The sequence below is a fragment of the Nyctereutes procyonoides genome, unplaced genomic scaffold (assembly GCF_905146905.1).
Source record: "Nyctereutes procyonoides isolate TBG_1078 unplaced genomic scaffold, NYPRO_anot_genome, whole genome shotgun sequence".
NCBI classification, from domain to species: Eukaryota; Metazoa; Chordata; class Mammalia; order Carnivora; family Canidae; genus Nyctereutes; species Nyctereutes procyonoides.
The window spans coordinates 15,626,686-15,652,152 of NW_026575140.1; the positions used below are offsets into that span (position 1 = coordinate 15,626,686).

At 43.1% G+C, this 25,467-nt stretch overlaps 1 protein-coding gene across 2 annotated transcripts in view; it reads left to right on the forward strand.

Moving 5' to 3' along the window:
• VAT1L (vesicle amine transport 1 like) overlaps positions 1 to 18,879 on the forward strand; it is a 146,159-nt gene extending 127,280 nt beyond the window's left edge. For both annotated transcript variants that reach the window (XM_055306745.1, XM_055306746.1), the window contains exons 8-9: positions 14,113 to 14,196; positions 16,275 to 18,879. In XM_055306745.1, coding sequence (XP_055162720.1) covers positions 14,113 to 14,196; positions 16,275 to 16,373 — 183 coding nt within the window. In that variant the 3' untranslated portion in view covers positions 16,374 to 18,879. The remainder of the gene's footprint in view (positions 1 to 14,112; positions 14,197 to 16,274) is intronic.
• The last annotated feature ends 6,588 nt before the right edge of the window (positions 18,880 to 25,467 follow it).

A 25,467-nucleotide genomic window follows, 5' to 3' on the forward strand; every position in this document is an offset into this window, starting at 1 on the left:
CAAAAGCCATCCCTTAGAGATCAGTCCAGTTTGACCACACAGTCACTGAACCCCACTTTGGAGCAAGAGTGACTCAGCCACTCTGTCCCTTATATGCCAACAAGTTGGCTGAGGCAGGGCACCCCTGACCAGGAATGGGAAGTTGCTGGATGACAACTCCCTCATCTTCCTACTTCTTCCCCACCCCCACACTGAGTCTGTTTGCTGTCTCGTTGCCATGGCAACCCCATCTCAAGGCTAATAGCTATTCCTTGGTGCTTAGAGGGAAAAAAAGCTGACAGACAAGTAAGAGAGAGACAGAGGCAGGAAAGAAGAGGCTAGCCCCCCCCTCCCCAGTACTCCTCTGAGCCTTGGCAAATGGGCACAGATAATTAGAAATTAGACTTCAGCGTCACAGACTCTGACATAAGGAAGGTCCCAGGGCTAGCAAGGTCATCTGTTTGCAAAGCTAATTAAAATGGATGAAGATAAATCAGATTACCTCAGATCTCATCTCCACTTGATAGAGAATCTTTCAAAACATAGGACATTTTAGAGGATCTTTCTAGGCTTTGGGGAATTATATGGCTTCTGGAAATAGCCTGAAATTGTCTTAAAGGAGAAGTGGGATTTAACAGCATATCTCGACATCCCACTGCCATCTTGGCAGTTCCATGTCCACAGCATCCCTAAGTCCTGGATCTCACTGGTTTCCAATCTCTCCTTCTCCAGTGCCCCACCTGCCAGGGTACACCTCCGATGGCATCCAGGTGAAGGCCTCTCCCACTCCCTGCCCCATTCCCTGTACCCACGAGAGAGCCCAACCATCAAAACTCAGCACGCAGTGTCCCCCTCACTTAAACTCAGTTCCCTGAATGAGTCATAAATTCCCTCCCAGCACTCTGTTCTTGCCTCAAGTACACGCATTTCCTCTTCCTGGAAGACGCCTCCCTATCCTTAAAAACCCAACACAAATGCCATTTTTCTCTAAACTGAGTCATTTCATCTCCTGGTTCCAACGCCTCTTCATTAATTCCCACAACATAGCTCTTCCCACACTCTCCTGGAATTGAGTGTTCCCGTGGCCTCCCCTGTTGGCAGCCCTGGGCTCGTGGAGGGTAGGGGCTATGTGCATCATCCCCCCTAATGCAGCCTGGCATGTGGTCAGTACTGGAAGTTGTTACCTTCTCATAGCTGGGCTATCTGGTTGAAAGGGTACATTCTTCTCTATGGGGAAATATCAACACCTCAAACTTCTCTAGCACTAAATTTCTAAGGAACCCAAGCGCCCTCAGTTGTAACGTCATCATCAAATATATACTGGGTTCCTAATGATGGTGTCACAGTTGAGCATTTGGGTGCTGCAGTTGTTGTTGTGGTTGCTGTTAGGGGAGCAAGGCTCAAAGTTCATATTTATAAGCTTTTTGCCAAATTCCAAACGTATTCAAAATTAGCAACAACACTGACTGCCCTCCCCAACTACACACCCATCAACTCAGCTCCTACAATGATTAACGTTTGCTCAGTTTTGTTTTCTCTGTTGCCCCCCACCCCACGCCACTGTTTATCTGGAGTGTTTTAAGGCAATCCCAGACATAATAGTTTCATTTGTCTATATTTCATAAACAATCTAGGTTAGAAATCCTTGCTCTTCCAGCTACTGTGTCTGTGACCTCAGGCAGGTTAATTAACCTCCCGGATCCTCATTTTCTATAGATGTAAAATGAGAGTAATGATAATACATCCCTCACAGGCTTATAATGAGGAGCAAATGGAATAGTCCATGAAAAACACTTGGTGCTTATTAACATGTGCCTAGGTCATGTGCTAAGTGGTCAAGATTAGCCATCAAAAATCATGATTATTATCACAATGATTATTGAATTACAGCACAGTCCTAGCATCTGGGGCATGAAAGACAAACAACAGTATCCATCAGCAATCATGGCTCTGGCAGCAGAATGAGAGCAGACTGGAATGTGGAAAAACTGGAGCCTGGGACCAGATAGGAGGCTGGGAAAATCACCCTCCAGGATGGGGGGCTTGAGGTGAGGAGACAACATACATAAAGAGATGAAAGCAAAGACCTCCCACTGACTGGCTGCCACAGGGGTGGCACCTTCTGGAGTTAAAGGCTGAGTTTCGATTCTGGTGGCCTGGGGAGAGTCAGGTGGAAAATAATGAGTGTCCTCTTGGGCAGCATGGATGGGGAATCCTCAAAGAGACACTGATTGTGCTAGCACATGGTTCTCTCATATGGCTGCTGGTTCATTTACTTTGGATTCACTTGCACATCTCCATAAAAGGCTCCAGATTTCCACACCTCCCCCCCCGCCCCAATAAGCTTCCCTCTACCGCTGCTCTGTAACCTCCATTCACTACTGGGATGATCCAAGTGGAGCTGCTGCTTTACTCACCATCACTTTTATTTTAAGTGGGATTATTTCTTTTATTTGTCTTATTCAAGTATAGTTAACATATAGTGTTATATTAGTTTCAGGTGTACAATATAATGATTCCACAATTCTATACATTTCTCAGTGCTCATCAAGATAAGTCTACTCTTAATCCCCATCACCTGTTTTCCCTACCCCACCACCCACCTCCCCTCTGGCAGCCACGAGCTTGTTCTCTGTATTTAAAAGTCTGGTTTTTTGGTTTGTCATTTTCTTTCTTTCTTTGTTATGTTTCTTAAATTCCACATACAAGTGAAATCATATGGTATTTGTCTTTCCCTGACTGACTGATTTACTTAGCATTATACCCTGTGGGTTCCTCAAAAAAAAAAATTAAAAATAGAATTGCCATATGATCCAGTAATTCCACTACGGAGTATTTACTCAAAGAAAATAAAAACACTAATTCAAAAAGATATGTGCACCCTATGTTTATTTCAACGTTATTTTCAATAGCCAAGATATGGAAGCAACCTGTGTCCATCCGTAGGCGGATGAATTAAGAGGATGTGGCATATATATACATACACATATAACTCAGCCATAAAAAAAATGAAATCTTGCCATTTGCAACAGCACAGATGGACCTAGAGAGTATACTCACCATCGCTTATACTCTACAATGAACACAGGCTCATTGTGGACATTTTTACAAACACAGAAAAAAATATCTCACTTATATGTGGAATCTAAACTAGTCTCACTTACAGAAGCAGAGAATAGAACAGTGGTTGCCAGGGGCTGGCGGAGGGAGGACTGCAGAGGCAGTAGTCAAAGGCAAAGTCAAATTTCAGTTATACAAGATAAATACGTGCGGGAGATCTACTATATAGCATAGTGCCGACAGCTAACAACACTGTATGTACTGTACACTTCACATTTGCTAAGAGGGTAGATCTTACATTAAGTGCTCTTCTCATAAAATATGACTAAAACATAATTATTATAATGAAGAGAACAGGAGGAAGCTTTGGGAGGTGATGGGTATGGGTATGTTTATGGCTTTGATGGTGGTGATGGTTTCGCAGGTGTACACTTATCCCCAAACTCATCAAGCTGTAATCATCAATTGTATACAGCTTTTTACATGTCAGTTATACTTCAATAAAGTGGAATGAATGAATGAATGAATGAATAAAAATTTAAAACACAGATAATGAGGGGAATGAAAACTAGCCATGTCCTTACCACTCAGATGTTGCCAGGGTTGTTAGGTTGACACAACCTATTATTATTTACATTAATATGTATTTTATATACATGTGATCACACTGAATATACAATTACCTACTCTCCTTGTCATGTCAGTAAGATACAGAGATATCCTGCAATTCTCATAACTATTCTATTCCCAATGAATATCTTTCTCTAGTTTTTTTGCCTTTAAATATAAAATAAGGAATATTAACTATTAAAGTAGTGGATGTTTTACTCATACGGATTTATTCTTCTTTCATTTTGCTTCTCTTGAAAAGCTGTTGCTATCAGTAAACATAAGGAAAAAATAAATAGTTTATTCTGCCTCTGCTAGGAATTATCACTGGTAATTAAATGATGGATAAAGGGACATGTCTCCTCTAAATTACGGCAGCTGAGAACCAATCAAACCTTGATTTTGAACTTCTAACCTCCAGAACTGTGTGAGAAATTGCTATTAAGTCACCCAGTTTGATGTATTTTGTTTGTTTTTGTAGTTTTCCCTACAAAACTATTACCCAAACTTTACCACGTGTTCATAATTTTTTTAACGAAAAGAATGGTTTAGCGGTAGACTGGGTATGATTATTCAAGGTATTACTACCGGATTCCTGTCTATATGCAAACAATTATTTACTTGGTTGTAGTTATAGCTAAATACAATTTTTATTTCTGGACATTTTTTTTTCACTTTGCAGAGCACTGATTTGCATTTCTTAATTCAAGGATGTACGTCTCTACTAGCCATTGGGTCACACTAGATCCTACTTTCCTTCCTCAAAATGAAACAAGCCTTCCCACTGCATTTCCAGCATGCAACTCTGCTTCTGATTTTTTTGCTCATGTCACAGTAAGATCTGGCGCATTGTACCACAGGTTGTGAATTGCTTAATAACTCACTGACTCTAACTGATGCACACACATCCTATGACCCCACCACAACAGACATCATCCCTTCCAACCGTGAGTGCTTGAAACTCAGCTGCTGGGTCCTTTGAGGGGCCACACAGAGCCAGTGAATGGGTATAATTAATCATAAGACAATATCCTGAAGGTTTCTTGATGCACTGAGCAGAAATTTGTTTGAGGTCTACACAAGGGTGCAGAACCAAAGCTGACATCTGATTACTTCCCCTATAGCCCCGAATGGGAGGGGCTGCAGCTGTGGCTCTCTGCCACTTTCTAACATGCAATGATATATAAGCCAAGTGTTAAACTAGGCTCTACCCAGATATGAGAAAAGGGAATAGAAGCTCATTCTCTAAGAGCGATCTTAGCCGAGCAGGGGGCTTGTCTTTCCTGTTCCTTGCCATGAGTTAGCCAAGCACAGTGCCTGATTTATAGTCGGCAGTCAATATTTATTAAGTGAAGAACCAGTTAAGTTCAAGGGTCTGAAACTTAAGAGCCCTGAATCACCTAAAGTGAAGTGTCTCCACAGGCTCCACAAACAGGTGTAGGGCGAGGCCAAAACACCACTTTAAAAGCCATGCTTTGTGATTCTGATGCAGGCAGCCTTCAGTCCACACTTTGAGAGAACCTAATATAACCAATGAGCATTTTGAGATCATAGGCCATCTTGTGTTCTTCTGTTATTGAGCACCTGCTGTGTACTACACACTCTTCCTAGTCCTAGGAATAGAGCAGAACCCAGGATCCTGTGGGCAAGTCCCTGTCCAAGGTGACATGTGAGTACTGAGGTGTGGCAACCACCTGCCCTTGAGCCCACAGACCAGTGGGAGGGGTGGAGAGGGGATAATGAGGAATATGCTCCCATAATACTACAGGTCTCAACTGGAGGCGATTTTGCCCTCCAGGGGACACTTGGCAATAGCTAGAAATATTTTTACGTGTCAAAGTTGGAAGTGCTACTGGCATTGAATGAGTACAGGCCAGAGATGCTGCTGAACACCTTGTAATGCACAGGACAGCCCCTCCCAACTGAGAATTCTCTGGCACAGAATGTCAATAGTACCTCAGTTGAGAAACTCTTCAAGAGGGACGGGAGTAAGTGTCATAACCAAGAAACCAGTAAGGCGTATACCAAAGTACAGAGGAAGTAACACATTACTGGTCCTACTGTGCAGGGCCCCGGGCCCCAGAGCCTTCCCTCCTGTTTCCTGCAGCATCCCACGCTTGCATACCTTGCAACCGTGCGTTAAGCCCTGGAGTTACACCGGGTTCAGTTGGAAGCCCGGCTCTTCCGTATTCCACTGTTTCACCTTGGGCAAGCCGCTTCTCCTCACTAAACCTCAGTTTCATCTCAGCTGTCCTCCAAGAGCAATGGGGACTCCAGAAGAAACGGGAGAATTTTTTATGTACTTCTGACTGACAGTCCGACAAACCCCCGCTTACCTCACCGGGTTGATGCAATGAAATGAGGTCATGCCTATAAGGTGCTTTGCTCGGTGACAGCACCTGCTGATTGTTCGTCCTATGTCAGCTGCTGTGATGATGATGAACAACGCCCACCTCCACCCCATGGAGGTGCTGCCTCTGCCCTCTTGTCCTCTACATTTACCTGATTTTTAGATGCAGCTCTTTCCTTGGCACTCTTGCCTTCTCCTAACACAACGTATGGACCTCTGGACCTAGCAGCGTAGTGATATGAGAGTCACCCTCCACGTGCTTGTGGCCATCAGTGACTCATTCTCTGAGTTGAGCAATACTCCTATGGATTAGGTGTATGTCCTTCTATTGGCTGAGTGTCCTTCTATTGGCTATTCTACTCAACCTATGAGTCTCAGACTAAGAGCTACTTCCTTGGTTTTCATCCTTGTCCTAACCCCAACTGCTTCCTCCTTTGTGCCCTGTCACATTTCAAATGTCCCTCTTACGGACGTACAACAGATATTTTTCTGCAGGGAGCAGGAATCATCTTCTGCACCTTTTTCCTCCCCAGAAACCTCACTCTCATGTTGGAATAAAAGTCCACTGAGTGTCCACTTCAATTCTATCCAACCATCCAAATCCAACACTGAGAAGCATGGTTAAATGAGATAAAACAGTGGAGAGAATTCATAAGATTGTTTTCCTCTATTGCTTTAGTTCAAAATACAATATGGATAAAAATATATAGTTTGGCTCAATTATTAATTGCAGATTTCTGCAGAATATCTTGGCTTTTGGTTCAATTCATTGAACCCCTCGTGACCACAATATATATTTGGTCAAAAGAGTCAGTGTCGTCCACGTACCCATGAAGGACAAAGGACCAGTTACTCCAGCCAGATCCCACAATCTTGTTTTCTCCCTTCCTTCTCCCTCCTACTCAGAATGTTCCTTACCTCTTTTAAACAAGTGTTCCCTACTAATGGCCTCTTGAAAAATCCTTTTGGAGCACTTCCATTTTCTGTCCACTGGCCAAACAGATGCTTCTAAAAGCTACTTAATGTTTCCCTTCTTAAAGAAAATAACAGCCATCCTTGAGGAGTAGAACTAGGATGGGGCCAGGCAGGTGACAAGGATTAAAAGGGGCCAGGCAGGTGACAAGGATTAAAAGGGGCTTCCTCTCAGGTGCCAACCCAGCCCCTGCATGACCCTGAGAATGAGTGCGTCCTTAAATTTTGCACCCTTGTCACTTCCCTTTTTCCACCCTAGTCCAGACTCTGTATTACTGCAACGACCCCATGTGCAACTAGCCCCAGAAAGTAGTTGACTGTTTCAATCTTCTGTTTTCCCAAGTGGGTTAATCCATGGTCCCTGGCATTTTACTTTTTTGGTCACTCTTTCATCTAGGTCAAAATCTGGGAGCTCACTCACTTTAGACTCCTGGAGCTACTTGATAGAACACAGAAATTCCGGATTCCAAGTCCATTTGCAACGAATGTGTTACTTTTCAACACCCACTTTGTATTTTAAGCCATCCCAAAGATGGCTGTTGTTAATGTGAGTAATCTTCCAAAGATGACATTGGTAGATGTGCTACTTAATTATAGTATTACTCATTTCTTCCTTTTCAAACCTTTTAATTTATCACCTAATAGGCACAGTGATCCATGGAATAACCCATCTTAATTTTTTTCCTATTTTAGGTGGCTAGCCTTATTATTATTCTTAGCACAAGCCAAATGCTTTGATTATTAAGTGGTATCATTTATACCCTAATGACTTTGTGTCTTTCACACCATTCAAAAGGAAATTGAATACCGTGAAACATTAAATGAGATCCCAACAAAGATTGAGCATTGTTAACTCTCATTACTCAAGTGTGAAAAACTGACTACTCAGTGAGTAACTGGAGGTAGAGAGATATTCTAGATTTGTATGGTCAGTGTGGCCACCGCATCCTTGGAAACTCTTTGATATATAATACCAAAGGCCCTAACCAAACTTGCCAGCACCTTGCCCTATATTCACATTTGCTCTTCATCCTCATGCCCACTGGTTTCTTTTCAGTCTCTCTTTTCACATTCTGCTCCTTCCACTTGGAATGGTCCGTCTCCTTTTTTGTCTTAGTTACTTCCTACTCATCCTTTAAATCCCAGCTCAATTACCATTTCTTCAGGGACGCCCACCCTGATCTTCCCAACCAGATCAAATTCCCTACCCACCTTCTTTTAACACCATTTTAGAATTATCAAGCAGCAATCTTACATTTATTCAAATCATTCTTTGACTGCATATGTCTCCCATAAGACCATGAACTTCATGACAGCAGGGAATCTTGTAGGTGTTTACTCACTGTTATCTTCCTAGGCTTCCAGAAGCTGCAACTCCTAGTTCTACTGCAGACAGAAATAAGAATGACCGTTAACTACTGTTCCTCTGCAAACATGGTCTGAATCAATTACATTTCCCCCATAGGTCATGCTTGAATACCACTTGGAATGCCAGTGGACTTTGCTGGAGCATGAACCCATGGTAAAGGATCAGCTCTGATGGGTTGCAATCTGTGGGGGCTAACTAAACAAATCAAGAACACATCTTTTATTTTTTTTTATTTTTCTTTTCTTTTTTTTAAGAACACATTTTTTAGTAGTGAGATTCTTTTTATTATGACTAGCCTATTTAATAAGCAAAAAAAGGCACTGTATACCTCTGCGTTGAGTACCTCAGCACAGAGAAAGCATATCTGTTTCATCCATTACTTTATACCCAGCTCCCAAGTAGGGCTTTGGCACTGTTGAATGAGTGACTGACTGCATGAATAAATGGATAGAATAGCTAATATCATTTAATATATTAAGAAGGTGAAGAGTAGAGATGATGTAACTTGCTGGAATGACATTGCTGAGTTAAAGCAGAGCCTAGGACTCAGTGATGATCTCACTGCCTCCTGTGCCATTCACTTGGGATGGTACCAAGGAAAAGCTCACGTAGCCTCTGTGTGCAGGATCTTGGCATCTTGAGATGTTTTAATGAGATGACTCAAATTTCCTCCCACTGTCTGGATGGGATACCAGCTCTGGCTGGGATAGTCTGAGTATGCCCAGAATCCTTCTCCCTGGAAAATCCAGCTGCTAACACCAGATCTGGCCAGCCGCACAGCTGGCAGTGGCATCTCAAACTGGATGTGAAGGGACCATGGCCCTGATTACAAACAGAATCCATCGGGCCACCCAGGCAGGCAGCACTGAGGAGGCCACCAAGAGGCATATGGGTTAGATGAAACAGAAACCTCCTGTGTGGCTCAGCTATGTGGCATCTCACTCTCTCCACATACCCACTTGCTCATTCATTCATTCATTCATTCTGGAGGCTATCATATGCTAAGTACTCCTGTGCCCTGGGGTCCCTTTGCCCTGTCCCACCATCTGAAGCTGCGCTCTCCAAAGTTGAATCATGTTGTAAATGTAAAATACACCCTGGATTCCAAACACATAGTACAAAAGGGGGAAAAAGGGAATATAAGATACTCATTAAGACGTTATTATATGGGGCATATACTTAAGTGATAATATTTTGGATAGATTTGGTTAAAGAAAATACATTATTAAAAGTAATTTCACCAGTTTCTTTTCACATTTGTTACTGTGAGTAACTAGAGAAATTTTAGTACTTCTATAGCTCATTTCCTATTTCTGCTGCACAGCACTGGTCTAGAGAATTGTACTGTAGAGAAGAGGGGCCAAGTTCTAAGCTGAGGGCAAGGGTGACATTACTAGCTGGCCCAGGTTGTGAAGGGAGCTCAAAGGAGACTCGGCCCCAATTTCAAGGGGCAGGGGCGGGAGTGCAGAGCAGCTTTAGAAGGGTTCACATCTAAACCAGCCACAGGACAGATGTGAGTTAGCTCCAGGACTCCAGGAAGGAACCCAATTCATACAGAGGCACAAAGATGAGAAACCCAGTGAACTTCAGATAAATCTCCAGCAGCAGGAGTGAGGGCGGTGTAAGAGGAAAAGAGGGAAGCCAGAAAGAGCAACAGGCAGCAGCTCCTGAAGATCAAGTCCAGGACTGTCCAGCAGAAGTACAACGTGAGCCACACGTGAAGCTTTCAGTTTTGTAGTAGCCACATCAGAAAAGAAAAAAGTGAGCAAAACTAGCTTTAGTAGTATGTCTTACTTAGCCCAGAATATTTAACACACGATCGTTGCAACATGTGATCGATGTCACAGTGTCTGTTCTGTCTTAAGTCTTTGAAGTTGGCCAGGTGGTTTACACCAACAGTGCGCTGAAGTCTGTGCTGGCCTTGTTTCTAGTGTCCAGTGCCACATGTGACTTGTGGCTACTGTGTGAGGCAATGCAGGTCTACCAAGCTTTTCCTGAGTCCTAAGGGAGAGAGTTTTAAGCAGAAGCGTACTGTATCGAAAACTGCTAGCCAAAGAGACAACCAGTAGCTTTCTGGAGGTTGTTGCCACCACCTTTTGGTCACTGTCACCTACTGAGGTCCTTCAGTTTATAAACTGGTAATTTAGGAGCAAAGTCTCTTGACCTTGCCATGGATTTCCTGGAGGGCAGTTCTGGAGTGCGGACAGCAGAGCCCTGTCCTGGATTTCGTCCGGACTCTGGGAAAGGGGAACCCGCTCTCTCGGTTCCCAGGTGGTTCAAACCATCACCTTTCAGATGGTGACCTGGGACAGATTCCTTAGATTTCTCACCTTTTAGGTCTCTCGTCTATGAAGCTGGGTTGTGCAGATAAAAAGAAGGAATGTATGTAAAACGCTTCATACTGTACCTGATAAAGAATTGATCAAAAACTGGTCATTTCTTTCTTTCTAAGCTGTCATCAAAAGGTCTCTTGCATGTCTCCAAGAGCAGCCTAAGAGGATATAAACTCAGACAGCATGGCTGGGGATCAGACTACTTCAGTCACCTCTTGGAAAGACTCCTACCTTTTTCTCTAGCCCCCCCCCCCCCCAAAGGAACTTCAAGGAGTCCGTTCATTTCAAAGAAGAAATGTCCCCAAAATATGCAGATTAGAGTCAGCCCTTCAGGGGGCTTTTTTGTAACATCACAATAAGCTTTAACTGGTAGGAAAACAGCTTTTCAGTTTCTCTGGGCTCTGTCTAGTTGGAGATGCAGCACAAAAATTGTTCTGGATCTCCAAGGAGTTTCCAGGTGCTTAATGACTTGCCAGGGTAATAAACAACTGAATTCTGGGAAGTCATTATGTGAGACTTTACCTACCACCTTCCTCTGCCTTTGAGAATTAAATGAAACACAGTCTGCATGGAACTTGGAAAAAACATCAGTTTTGAAGTCTTCACAAACCTGCATTTGAATCACAATTCTGTCACTGATAGCCATTATCATCTTGGGACAAATTGCATATATCTTTGAGCATCAAGGTACTTACCTGTAAAATGGGTATAATATAGGTCTCGCAGGGTAAGAATCGTGTATGAAAGATAAGGTTAGTTATCTCTTGCTGCATAACAAATTATCCCCAAAACTTGGTAGCCAAAAATAATATTTGTGACCTCGTTTTATGTGGGTGAGGAATCTGGGCATGGGCTCGCTAGGTCCTTTGGTTTAGGATTTCCCAAGGCTTCAATCAAGGTGTCAGCTAGGGATAAGGTCTCATTTCTGGGCTTCACTGGGGAAGGGTCTGCTTCTGAGCTCTCCCATTGGTTGTTGACAGAATCTAGTTCCTCATGGGCTTTTGGATTAAGGGTAATGGCTCCTCACTGGCTGGTGGCTGGAGGTCTTTCTTAGTTCCTTGCCATGTGGGCCTCTCCACAGGGCAGCTCACAACATGGCAGCTTTTATCATCAGAGGAAGAAGGCCGGAAAAGTCAGAGAAAGAGACTAACAGGCAGAAATCAGTCTTTTATAACCTGATCTTAGAGGGGACATCCCATCACTTTTGTTATATTCTACTGGTCAGAAGCAAGTCAGGAGGTCCAGCCCACACTCAAGGGAGGGAGATTACACGGGAGGGTAAGCATCAGGAGGAAAGGATGGGGGGGGGGCATTGTGGAAGCTGTCTGCCATATTTTAAATTTCTCAGCAAATAAATTCTGGTTACGACCAGACATGACAGCATCTTGAAAAGCAATGTTCACCACAGAAATAAATCTATTGGCATATGTATAAGGGTCAGGAAATTTAACAATCATATGACGGTTCAGTCTATAAAAAAGGCTGATTCCAACCAATGCTAGGTTTTCCAAAGACTATTTAAATATGCATTTAACTTATATTAAGTACTGACTTGAATTTGATAACATGTTACCAAATAGCAATGTTTGGAGTTAAAAGGCACTTATTTCCCCTACCTGATGCTTTATCATATATCCAAATCCCTTTCTAGTTATTTTAGGATGTCCATGTTTTTATGGGGATATAAATAAAAATATGCATCTCAATTTTCAGTTAGCAATATTATAAAGGCTTTTAATCCTGCTGTACATTCTTTATAATTAGCAGCTTAATAGCAACAAAATATTTCCATTTCATAGATAAATGTAAGAGCCATGGTTTACTTAACCATTCCCTTATTCTGTGATATATAAGTTGCTTCGGTGTTTTGCCGTTAAAAGCAATGCTGTGATTGAGTGTCTTTTGTGTGATTAAGTTTTTTTTTCCCCAACAATTTGAATTATGTCTTTAGGATAAGTCCCAGAAAAGCAATTAGAGTATGCACATTTAAATGGCTCTGTCAAGTTGTTATCCAAATGAGAAGACAGCTTTGGGGTTTTAAGCAAACGCTACTCCATCAGCCCCAGTTTGAGTTCCTCAAAGACAGACATCATAGCTTACTTAAAATTAAAAACAAAAAACAAAACATGGCATCTAGCCTATGAGGACATTTAGTGAATACTTTGTGGACTGAATGGGTGAACAAAAATATTTAAAAATCTGAGACTGTAGGAAAAATATTTAGGCTAGATCTCTTGTAGCTTTGTGTTTTTTGTTTGTTTGTTTGTTTTTGTTTTGTTTTGTTGTTTAATCAAGAGATGCTGTATTTCCATTTAGATTTCACTAAGAGAGAGACACTTGGGTGGCTCAGTGGTTGAGTGTGATCCTGGGGTCCTGGGATCGAGTCCCACATCGGGCTCCCAGTAGGGAGCCTGCTTCTCCCTCTGCCTGTGTCTCTGCCTCTCTCTCTGTGTCTCCCATGAATGCATAAATAAAATCTTTAAAAGAAAAAAGTTGCAGTAAGAGATGTGGAAGACCTATTCATGCCCAGCACTGGGTAGTGTGGCCCTTTCCTTATCTCATTTTACCCGCATAGCACCCGCTCCAAGTCCATTTTCCTCACAGCCACGGAGTGAAAGGCTAAAGCATCAATCAGATGAGGGCACACGTTGCCTTTTTTTTAGAGGGGCTTGGTCTGACAGGCCCCTATCATATGAAAAGGAATCTAGGCCTTCTTCTCTGGGTAGACTACTAATTCTGGAAAAATCTCTACTTTAGTGGAAACAAAATTTCCACCCAATAACCAGGACTAACTGAAGGGAATTTTCCTGAATATGGTTTAGCCTAGGCAATGGGTTATTTTAGTTAAAACTATGAATCAGAGTTATATAACATTTTGGTAAGCAGGATCACAAGTGACTTTATAAAAAATGATTTTGCTGGTCAAAATTTACTCTGGCTGATGTGTCCTCTGTCTCTTAGAACTACACAGTCCTCTCCTCTCCACCACCCCCCGCCTTTTTTTTTTTTTAAGATTTTATTTATTTATTCATGAGACAACAGAGAAAGAGAGGCCAAGACACAGGCAGAGGGAGAAGCAGGCTCCATGCAGGGAGCCCGACATGGGACTCGATCCTGGGCCTTCAGGATCACACCCTGAGCCAAAGGCAGGTGCTCAACCTCTGAGCCAACCGGGGTGCTCCCCCACCTTTATTTTTAAGAAAATTTCGTCTTATTTCAGGAACTACCAGTTTCATTTCTTAGACCCAGAAGACTGAGCTGCTTGCACAAGCTCAGCGTGCGTGAATGACACATCCGGAATGTCTTTGCACGCTGGCCCCCCTCCAGCGCGGCTTGGCAGCTAACCTTGAGCCACAGCCCCCCAGGTGGGCGGCGAGGGGTGTGGCTCCTCCACCTGGGCGCTTCTCCCCCACCCAGCGCTTCTGCTTTTCTCCTCTCAGGTGAAGGAGGCCATGCAGCGGATCCATGACCGGGGGAACATCGGCAAATTAATTCTGGATGTGGAGAAGACCCCGACTCCACTGGTGAGTCAAAAGCCGAGGGATCCGTTCAGTCCAGCAGAAGAGGGCCTGCCGGGGCAGGTACGGGGCAGGTAGAGGGAAAGCCCGCAGTTCTCAACCAGCCTAATCAACTGATTCTGCAAATGAGCCATTAGGCACAAAGCTGGGACGCACGCTGAAAGGGCAAGGAAGGTGCCCATGAGAGCATTTGAGGAGCAATCAGAGGGCAGTCAGGAAAGGAGCGGATAATCGACCTGTGTCGGTTACAAGGGCCGTCTCTTGGCTGCCACAAGTGGGAGGAATTCCTGGTAAAATCTAATAAACTCACACTCAGTACTCGGAGGAGGATGCCACCTGCCTCCGAGATGCCTCCTGATGATTGCATTGATTTTCGTCTCCTTTCATCAGGATGATACCCTTACACCCATGGAACCCACCAGGCATGAAGCATGTCACGCTCACACCCAGCCCCCTTGCAGTGGCCACTGGTCCAGGACAGGGGGCAATGTGGTGGGTGGTCTACACACAGAGCGCCCTCAGACCTCCTCCACCTGAAGCCCGGCTCTGAGCTCCTGTGGGTGACCCTGGGCAGTCATTCTGCTACTCCATCTTCAGTACCCCTGCCTGTAAACTGGAGATTGGTAAATTCTCACAAGTCGGGTAGAATGATACACAGGAATTCATACTAAATCCTAGGGAAGGCTTAACCAAGAACATATTTAGGAAGAGTCTTTTGTTTGCTTTCTCACCTGTTTAGTCTCAACTCTGCATCAGACGTTTGTAAAAGAGAAAGAACTAAAATCTTTAAATCTTTGCATGTTTTACCACATGTTTTTTTTTTTTTTTAAGTGTTTCCTTGGCTTTTGTAACCATTAGGTAGTTTGGGAGTGATGGTCATTTCACTCAATGAAGGATGGCTTCATGAGGAGGCATTTTACAAAGTGCAAGTGACAAAAAAAAAAAGAACAAACAAAGTGCAAGTGACTTATAACAATAGGGACATTGTTCAGCGAGTGCTTACTAAGTTCCAGGACTGTGCCAGCAAATGTCTGAAGGCAGATGAGGGGGTGAGGCTAGGGAGAAGGGGGCTGGGTCATGGGTCTTCTGTGCACCTGTATTGTTCTTAAAACATACAACCAGCTCTATTTTACCCTGTCTGTAGAAGAGATCTAGAGCCATCCTGGACAGTGTGTTGCTTTTAAGCAGGATAGTTGACATCAGCTTCCTGTCTGTATCCATAACACGTGAGGTCCTACTGGGACCCTTGGGATTTAGGAAGGCCTGTTTCACCACAGGGGATTTTCATCAGAGCAGGAGCTGAAAAACCCACCTTTGAGTGTAAGAGCTCAGAGCCTGCTTTGGCATATGCCAAGGGCCTTGTTCCTGAATCTAAGGAGGGCTTTTATGAGGCTTTGGGTAGAACCAAACTCCACGTCTTCACAGAAACAACTTCCAAGGGAAGGGTGTAGACCGCAAAGTAGACAAACATGCATTTGTTAGCATTGTTTTTCCAGCGTAGAAACTGACAGCACCAGGACTTAAACCCTGGCCAGTCTGTGCAGGGTATGCTCTCTCTGCCCACCCATGTTCCCGCAGCGCTGACCCCTCTGTCTGAGAGCCTCTAGTGGCAGGAGCACGTTGGGCCAGCATGTCCAGAACTGGCCAGAGATGATAGGGAGATGACCCACCTTAGCCATTCCCTGGCTTCTTCTCCCTCATGTAGGGCAACTGTGAGGTGAGTCCCTCATTGGCTCCCAGTGGTCCCCAGCAGGACTGAGCCCCAGGTGCCCACAGTAGGAGCCTACTTATTAACACATCCTGTCCTGACTACCTTGCCTTTTCTGTCCCATCTCTTCCCTCCCTACCTGTGCTTCCTGGAATCATCTCCCAAACTCCAAATGTTTGCATTCAAATCCTTATCTCAGAGTCTGCTTCTTAGGACACCCAACAGAAGATGGCAGCAGCACACTGCCTTCCTGGGGAAGAAAGCAACCCTAACTCTGAGCTCTCAAAGAAGTCCTTCCCAAGGGGCGTCCTCAGATACTTGAAGAAGGTAAGAGACAGACTGCAGACCCTCTAACACATCCTCTGTTGAATTGTAGATGGCCAATGACAGCACAGAGACCAGTGAGGCGGGAGAAGAGGAGGAGGACCACGAGGGTGACAGCGAGAACAAGGAGCGGATGCCCTTTATCCAGTAACCCAGGACCCAGACAGGAAAATGTGAAGGATGGTTTGGAACAAGAGGAGCTGGTTGAGAAAGCTCTTCTGTGCCCCAGTGAACAAATGCTGTAGTCCACTGTGTGTTGTGTTTGTCTGCAGTCAGCTGAGCTAAAAAGCTGTTGATCACTGTTGTTTTTGACATTAAGTGCCAATCCCATTCCATGCAGTATTATGTCCCTCCCCCATCGGTGTATTACACTCTCCCCTCTCTCCTACTTCAAAACTATCCATCTTTGGGTCCTTCGTGAACAGTTCTAGAACAGCCTTGCAAATTAATACAAGCCCACAGGCCCAATGCCTACGAGACCAGTCATGGGCAAAGACAAGTGTGGATTGAAAGGTGTTATCATAAAAGCACTGTCCAGATTGTAGAATTCTTCGGGCCAATGACACTTTTTGCTGCCAGCTACCCATGATTCTGACAAGAGCACTTGCCAATGTGGCTGGCAGAACGAGGGTAGGCCAGGAGGTGCTTTTATGAACCCGTATGTGTAGGATCTCTCCAAATAGTACTTTCCTTCTCCCCATTTAAGAGGCAACTTCCTTACATTCATTTAGTTTTTTAATGGTCAAAAGGTTAAACCACTCTCCTCGCAGCCTCCAATGCTTGATCCCTTCACTGGTTCTTAATCATCAATACCGGAAAGTAGATATGGATTTCTCAGGATAGAAGATGGGTCAATAGCATGAGTTTGAGGATCAGCCACAGAGATTTCTCCTCTGAAACCAGGTCTCATGAGCAAAATCTTTCCCCACCATATATATTTTCTTTTAATTTTAAGAAAAGTCCACATGTGTGGGACTATTTGAGAAGTCATTACTGAGATTTGCCTACGTTTGCACACTTGCCATGGGCATTACTGATTTTGCTCTTTTCATTTCCAGGTAGTGAGCGGCTACCTTTACCAAGGATCCCCCAAGGAAGACCTCCCCTGTAGACCATATTTGGGAAAAATATTCAATGAGTATCTCTTTTCTTGACAAAGCATGTTCTGACATGTAACAAACTCTAGCGATACAAACCGGTTGATGTTCAGTATCTGATGCCAAACGTGCAGTTCCTCTCCTCTAAAATATAAAATTATGGTGCAGACTCTTTGCAAGCCCCTGCTTTTTGGAAATCAGGGACCAAACTACTTGATTGTATACCCTTGTCGAATTTTCCAGCTCCTAAACTCTTAAGAAACCCCACATCACACCTGCCCCACCAATACTTGACATGTCTTGAGGTGAACAGTTCCCCTGGAGGATGAAGGAGAGGCTCGATGTATCCACAAGAGCACTCCTCATTCCCTCCTTCCACTCCTTATGGCTCAAAGAGTGACTCCTTCACTCACAAACCAAGCTGGAGACACAAGGAGCCCACATGATTAGCACCCCAAGTCACTTTGCCTTCTAAAAGACCTTGGAGGGCTCCCTGATTGCCCCATCTCTCCACCAGTGAGCCTTAGGGTAGACCCAACTCTTTCCCCAAACAATGGGAATGAATGCATTCCAGCAATTACCTTTCTATTTCCAAAGTCCTTTTGTAACAAATGTCACCTCATTAATCATGTTCTTTTTTCCTACCCTGAGCTTGTGATGATGACTTATTTATGCCAAATATTTATCTGACAGGAGTTTTCTCCTCATTGTGAATGTACTTGTAAAATAGGAAGACAAGAAAGGGTGCTGCCATCTGATGAGCAGAGAGATGAGGGTATCAGAAAAAGACACTCACATCATCTTTTGTTCGTACCCCAGGGCTCACCAATATTTCATTTCTAGGCCATTCAGAAAGATAATGTGGAGGTTTATCCCCACCTCCCCCCAACACTTTTGCTAAATGCTGTATTATTGGTCATGTTTCTCCCATAACCAAGCTGACAATGAGGTTTTAAGAAGAACCACGACCCAAGTGACATTCCTGGTGAGCTGGACAGAATGGCATTTTCTAGGGCTGGGGTAACAAAGAGCCATTGGCCATATCAGATCTGTCCTCTGCCAAGGGAGTGGGAACTCTACGTGCAGAATCCAAATGGCCTTTGTTCTATCCGGAGGAGAGGCATTAAAGAAAATCATGCTTCCCTAAATCTGTTTTTCAACTAGCAAAATCAATAGTCGTCACAAATTATGGCAGTTGGTTAAAGAAAACCCTTTTGTCTCTTCAGAATACAGAGTGAAAAGAGAAAACTAGAGTTTGACTATCAAGGTCAAGTTATGCTGGGAAGAACAGGAGAAAGATAATGCCAAAATTAGCCATTTAATGCACTCTCCTTTTAAGCACCTTCTTTCTGTCACGTGATTGGTTTTCTGAAGGAAGTGTAAGAAAGTCTCAGTTTGCCTTAAAGGAACTGTGAAGGCTTCTCTGTCATTCAAACTTGATTGGAGTGAACTGAAACATTGTCTAATGTATTTGTGGCTTTAGAGCTTTTGTTACATTGTGCCTACAAAGCAAATTATGTTTACATAAAATATATAAATAAAGTATTGAGCATAGCATAACCTCGCCTGGCATTGGTGACTCCACATAAATAGTTGTTGGAAAAGCAGCCCCACTATTAAAAATGCAAGGAGTGGGTGACTAAAAAAGAAAAAAATTAAAAACATGCGATAGAAGAATTCTCAAATGAGAAACTAAAGACTGTGTAAAGGAAATAGGGGTCAGGATGAGAGACGCCTTTAAAAAAATATTCAAGTTCCCTCAAGCAAGAAAGTATAACCACTAAATAAAAGGACTATTGAAGACATCGTATAATAATAATGGCAATAGGGATCCCTGGGTGGCGCAGCGGTTTAGCGCCTGCCTTTGGCCCAGGGCGCGATCCTGGAGACCCGGGATCGAATCCCGCGTCGGGCTCCTGGTGCTTGGAGCCTGCTTCTCTCTCTGCCTCTCTCTCTGTGTGTGTGTGTGTGACTATCATAAATAAATAAAAAAAAATAAAAAATAATAATGGCAATAATTATAATGGCATTTATAAGGCACCTACAATATGCTGTTAAGAGAGCTGTATATATATATAAACTAAAGTTAAATACTCTATACAGTAACTTTCCTACCTTCCCAACAGCCCTAGAGGCGGGGTTTATCATTACACCCATTTTATAGGTGACACGAATGAAGATTAAGGTTTTGCACTTGGCCAAGATCCCACAGCTCGTAAGTGATGGGGCCAGGATTTTGAGCCAAGCTAGAACCCATGCTCTTAACCACCTTAATGTGCTTCTTGGCTTAAATAGGGTGAAATATGATGCATCTCAAATTACCATCCCTTGTTCCCTAGAAACTCTTCAGGTATTCCGTTTCCTCTGATTTCAATGATATGTTTGTGAATTTGTTTTGCTGTATAGCAAATACTATGCATATTAAGAAGCTTTTTTTTTTTTTCTGGCTCCATCCCAGTGTTCAGTGAGGTGCTGATTTTAAAACTCACACATCTTTCTCTCAAAAAACAAAAACAAAAGAAACACCTCACACGTCTCAACCATTTTCATTTTCATAATCCTCAAGGTTATCAAAGAGATACACAAAAGTAAATCCCCAAGGCTAAGATTTCATGAAGGAGGAATTCGTGATTAGGGAGGCTTCACTGTGTTTACCATATTCTCAGCAGGAAGCCAAAAAAATAGAGCTAAGCCCCATATTAATAAAATGACACATACATAAAACTGAATTTGCAAGGTAGAAATATGACTCACATTGTCAGTGAAATTCCTTCCATAAAGGATTTTCTTACGTATTCTAATTTAATGTTCATGTATCCCACATAAATCTTATGGTCTCACTTAGCCAGTGTTGGTACACTGTCACATTTAAACACAGCCCAGCACCTCTCTGAGAATGGGGAAGAAGTGAAGCAGTTGGAAACAAAATTCTTTTCAGCAGTGTGAATGGGCTTTGGGTGGTAATGGAGGCAAACCTTTCAAAAGCTGTTTGGGGCTGGGCACCATGGTGGCTCAGTGGTTGAGCATCTGCCTTCAGCTCAGGTTACGATCCTGGGGTCCTGGGATCGAGTCCCACATCAGGCTCCCTGCATGGAGCCTGCTTCTCCCTCTGCCTATGTCTCTGCCTCTCCCTCTGTGTCTCTCATGAATAAATAGTCTTTAAAAAAAAAAAAGCCATTTGGGGCCATAGGCAAACATTTGTGTAGAAGCCAGGAGGTGAGAACATCTGAAGGGCATAGCGAGGAGTGGAGAGTAGAACAGTGTAGCTGAAATATACACATGGGGATGGAGTGGAAAAGGAGGAAGGCAGGATGGGAAGTCAGTACCACGTGTGGAGGCCTTTGCCAAGTTGATAATCTTGGATTTCTGTGGAAAGGAACAGGATGTGTGGTGGTCTTGTGGCATGAAAGTTTGGGCATGGAGGTGATTACCAAGAGTGAATGTGGGGTTCAGTGTGATGAGCAATAGGAGATGAGCCTAAATGTGGTCCCACTTAGACATCAAGTACCTCATACCCCCTGCCCTGCTTCAGATCCTTCAGAATCAGACACTGTCAGAACAAGGACTTGAGTGTCAGCAGTCTTGGGAGGTATTCCCAAGAAGCACAGCTGGGGGGAAGAGGAATAGGGAAGAAGCCAGTTCAGGTTATGTTGATGAGCAAGTTACCACTGTGGGAGAGGTAAACAGCCCCTATAGTTTCATTTGAAAGGCAAAGAAGTTGTCACATTTGTCCATCAATTCCAATGTATCATTGGTAGAAGGCTGCTTCTAACAAGTGTGTTGATTCCCTGATGCACTTGACCATCGCCTTGTGCGAACCATGCACCAGACAGTGCCCTCAGATGAATTGCCACAAGAAGACATTAGGATATAAGGGAGCAGCAAGGGAATTCAGAACAGCTAAGTTCCCAAAGCTCCTACTGTGACTCTTCCAGGGAATTTGCTCTTTCTTTGGAAGTCAAAGGGGGAAGCTGTTGAGGCTTTCCACTAACCATACTCCAGGCTTACTAACTACTTCCCCACTCCAGCTATCCCATTAGCTCATACCACTCTTCTGTTTTGCATTTGTTTTGTTAACTGGTCTCTTGACTTGAAGAATATGGTTTCTGCGCAGAGACAGCCAAAATGCCTGTCCCCCACCTAACCTTCACTGTGATGAGTTCCTTCATTGGGTCTTCCTGCCAAATTTCAGGTCTCATCACTGGGGCCAGAAGATCTGGGGCTCTGTGTTAAATGAAGACATATTTGTTCAAAAGATTTTTAATGCACATTTACAGGGCATAGGACCCTATTCCAGGTCCTAGAAATAGAAAAAAAGTAAGACACAGACCTTTCCTTAAGAAATTCACAGACTAGGGATCCCTGGGTGGCGCAGCGGTTTAGCGCCTGCCTTTGGCCCAGGGCGTGATCCTGGAGACCCGGGATCGAATCCCACGTCGGGCTCCCGGTGCATGGAGCCTGCTTCTCCCTCTGCCTATGTCTCTGCGCCTCTCTCTCTCTCTCTCTCTCTCTCTCTCTGTGACTATCATGAATAAATAAAAAAAATTAAAAAAAAGAAATTCACAGTCTAAAACCATGCTATACAATAAAAATATGAATATGAGCCACACATATAGTTAAATTTTCTAACAAATTTTAAAAAGTAAAAAAAAATCATTTTAATATTTTATTTAACCCAATATACAGAATGTTATCACTTCAACATGCAGTCAATATAAAGATTATTAATGAGATATTTTCACACTAAGATTTCAAAGTCTCATGTGTATTTTAATACAGCACATCTCAATTTGGACTGAACACATTTCAAATGCTCAGTAGCACTTGTGACTAGTGGCTTCCATTTTGACAGATAGGCCTAGAGAATGGGCAGAAATGGACACCAATATATGCAACATAGCTTCAAAGAGACAATGTTAGGGGGGCAAGTGGGAGCAAAAAGTAGAGAGGGGCCAACTCTATGATAAAAGAGGGTGTCAAGGAAAGTGTACACAGAGGAAGTGATGCTTGAGTGAGGACTTTTTTTTTAAGATGAGTGGCTGTTAATCAGAAAACAAAAAGACATTAAAGGCATTCAAATTGGCAAAGAAGTCAAACTCTCCCTCTTCGCCGATGACATGATACTCTACATAGAAAACCCAAAAGCCTCCACCCCAAGATTGCTAGAACTCATACAGCAATTTGGTAGCATGGCAGGATACAAAATCAATGCCCAGAAATCAATGGCATTCCTATACACTAACAATGAGACTGAAGAAAGAGAAATTAAGGAGTCAATCCCATTTACAATTGCACCCAAAAGCATAAGATACCTAGGAATAAACCTAACCAAAGAGGTAAAGGATCTATACCCTAAAAACTATAGAACAATTTTGAAAGAAATTGAGGAAGACACAAAGAGATGGAAAAATATTCCATGCTCATGGATTGGCAGAATTAATATTGTGAAAATGTCAATGTTACCCAGGGCAATTTACACGTTCAATGCAATCCCTATCAAAATACCATGGACTTTCTTCAGAGATTTAGAACAAATTATTTTAAGATTTGTGTGGAATCAGAAAAGACCCCAAATAGCCAGGGGAATTTTAAAAAAGAAAACCATATCTGGGGGCATCACAATGCCAGATTTCAGGTTGTACTACAAAGCTGTGGTCATCAAGACAGTGTGGTACTGGCACAAAAACAGACACATAGATCAATGGAACAGAATAGAGAACCCAGAAGTGGACCCTGAACTTTATGGTCAACTAATATTCGATAAAGGAGGAAAGATGATCCACTGGAAGAAAGACAGTCTCTTCAATAAATGGTGCTGGGAAAATTGGACATCCACATGCGGAAGAATGAAACTAGACCACTCTCTTGCACCATACACAAAGATAAACTCAAAATGGATGAAAGATCTAAATGTGAGACAAGATTCCATCAAAATCCTAAAGGAGAACACAGGCAACACCCTTTTTGAACTTGGCCACAGTAACTTCTTGCAAGATACATCCACGAAAGCAAAAGAAACAAAAGCAAAAATGAACTATTGGGACTTCATCAAGATAAGAAGCTTTTGCACAGCAAAGGATACAGTCAACAAAACTCAAAGACAACCTACAGAATAGGAGAAGATATTTGCAAATAACATATCAGATAAAGGGCTAGTTTCCAAAATCTATAAAGAACTTATTAAACTCAACAGCAAAGAAACAAACAATCCAATCATGAAATGGGCAAAAGACATGAAGAGAAATCTCACAGAGGAAGACATAGACATGGCCAACATGCACATGAGAAAATGCTCCGCATCACTTGCCATCAGGGAAATATAAATCAAAACCACAATGAGATACCACCTCACACCAGTGAGAATGGGGAACATTAACAAGGCAGGAAACCACAAATGTTGGAGAGGATGTGGAGAAAAGGGAACCCTCTTACACTGTTGGTGGGAATGTGAACTGGTGCAGCCACTCTGGAAAACTGTGTGGAGGTTCCTCAAAGAGTTAAAAATAGACCTGCCCTACGGCCCAGCAATTGCACTGCTGGGGATTTACCCCAAAGATTCAGATGCAATGAAACGCCGGGACACCTGCACCCCGATGTTTCTAGCAGCCATGTCCACAATAGCCAAACTGTGGAAGGAGCCTCGGTGTCCATCGAAAGATGAATGGATAAAGAAGATGTGGTTTATGTATACAATGGAATATTCCTCAGCCATTAGAAACGACAAATACCCACCATTTGCTTCAACGTGGATGGAACTGGAGGGTATTATGCTGAGTGAAGTAAGTCAATCGGAGAAGGACAAACAGTGTATGTTCTCATTCACTTGGGGAATATAAATAATAGTGAAAGGGAGTAGAAGGGAAGGGAGAAGAAATGGGTGGGAAATATCAGAAAGGGAGACAGAACATAAAGACTCCTAACTCTGGGAAACGAACTAGGGGTGTGGAAGGGGAGGAGGGTGGGAGGTGGGGGTGAATGGGTGACGGGCATTGAGGGGGGCACTTGACGGGATGAGCACTGGGTGTTATTCTGTATGTTGGCAAATTGAACACCAATAAAAAATAAATTTATTATTAAAAAAATAAAAAAATAAATGTTTACAACGAAATGAAAAAGAAAAAAAAAGATGAGTGGCTGTTGTTCATGAGAATAATGTACTTAATGCACATGGCATAGTGCCTGGTACATAGTAAGCATCAACATTGGCTTCTTTTCCCATTTGCTAGTGCAGGGAAAAATGGGATACTTGGGAAATAGTAGCTTCCTTTTTTTTTTTTTTAAACAATAGAAAATACGTAGATCTCAATATTTCACCTCTAGATTTGTGTGGGTTTTTAAAAAGATTTTATTTATTTATTCATGAGAGGCACCGAGAGAGAGGCAGAGACATAGACATAGAGAGAGAAGCAGGCTCTTCGAAGGCAGCCCTACACAGGACTTGATCCCCAGACCCCGAGATCACAACCTGAGCCAAAGGCAGATGCTCAACTGCTGAGCCACCCAGGTGCCCCTCACTTCTAGATTTGATTGTGGAAGAAAAATAGTTGTTATGGACTGAATATTTGTGACACTCCAAAATTCTTATGTTGCAATCCTCTCCTCCCATGGGATGATATCAAGAGGTGAGTTTTCAGAAGGTAATCAGGAATAGGTGAGGTCATGAGGGTGGAGCCCTCATGAATGAGATTACTGCCATTAGGAAAGCCAGGACAGTGTCTGTCCCTTCCCTCCCCAAACACACACACACACCCGTTGTGTGTGGATACAAAGATATTGGCAGTCTGCAACCAGAAAAGGGCTTTCTCAAGACCTTGACCATGCTGGCAGGCTGATTTCAGACTTCCAGCCTCCAAACAATAAGAAATATATTTCCATTGTTCAGAAGCCACTCAGTCTACAACACTTTGTTACAGCAGCCTGGATTGTCTAAGACATAAGTGTTTTTGCATAATGATCACAGCTCCCATTATCAGCCAAGCAAAGATGCTGGGAAATATGTCCCACGAGTTATTCAAATTGGCACCCAAACACCAAACGAAAGAATGACTCAGACAGGAGCAACTGCAACCTCAATACACCACAAGCATATGTACCCACATGTGTTGTGATTAAGAGCATAAGACGTGGAATCTTGCAAATTGGGGATCA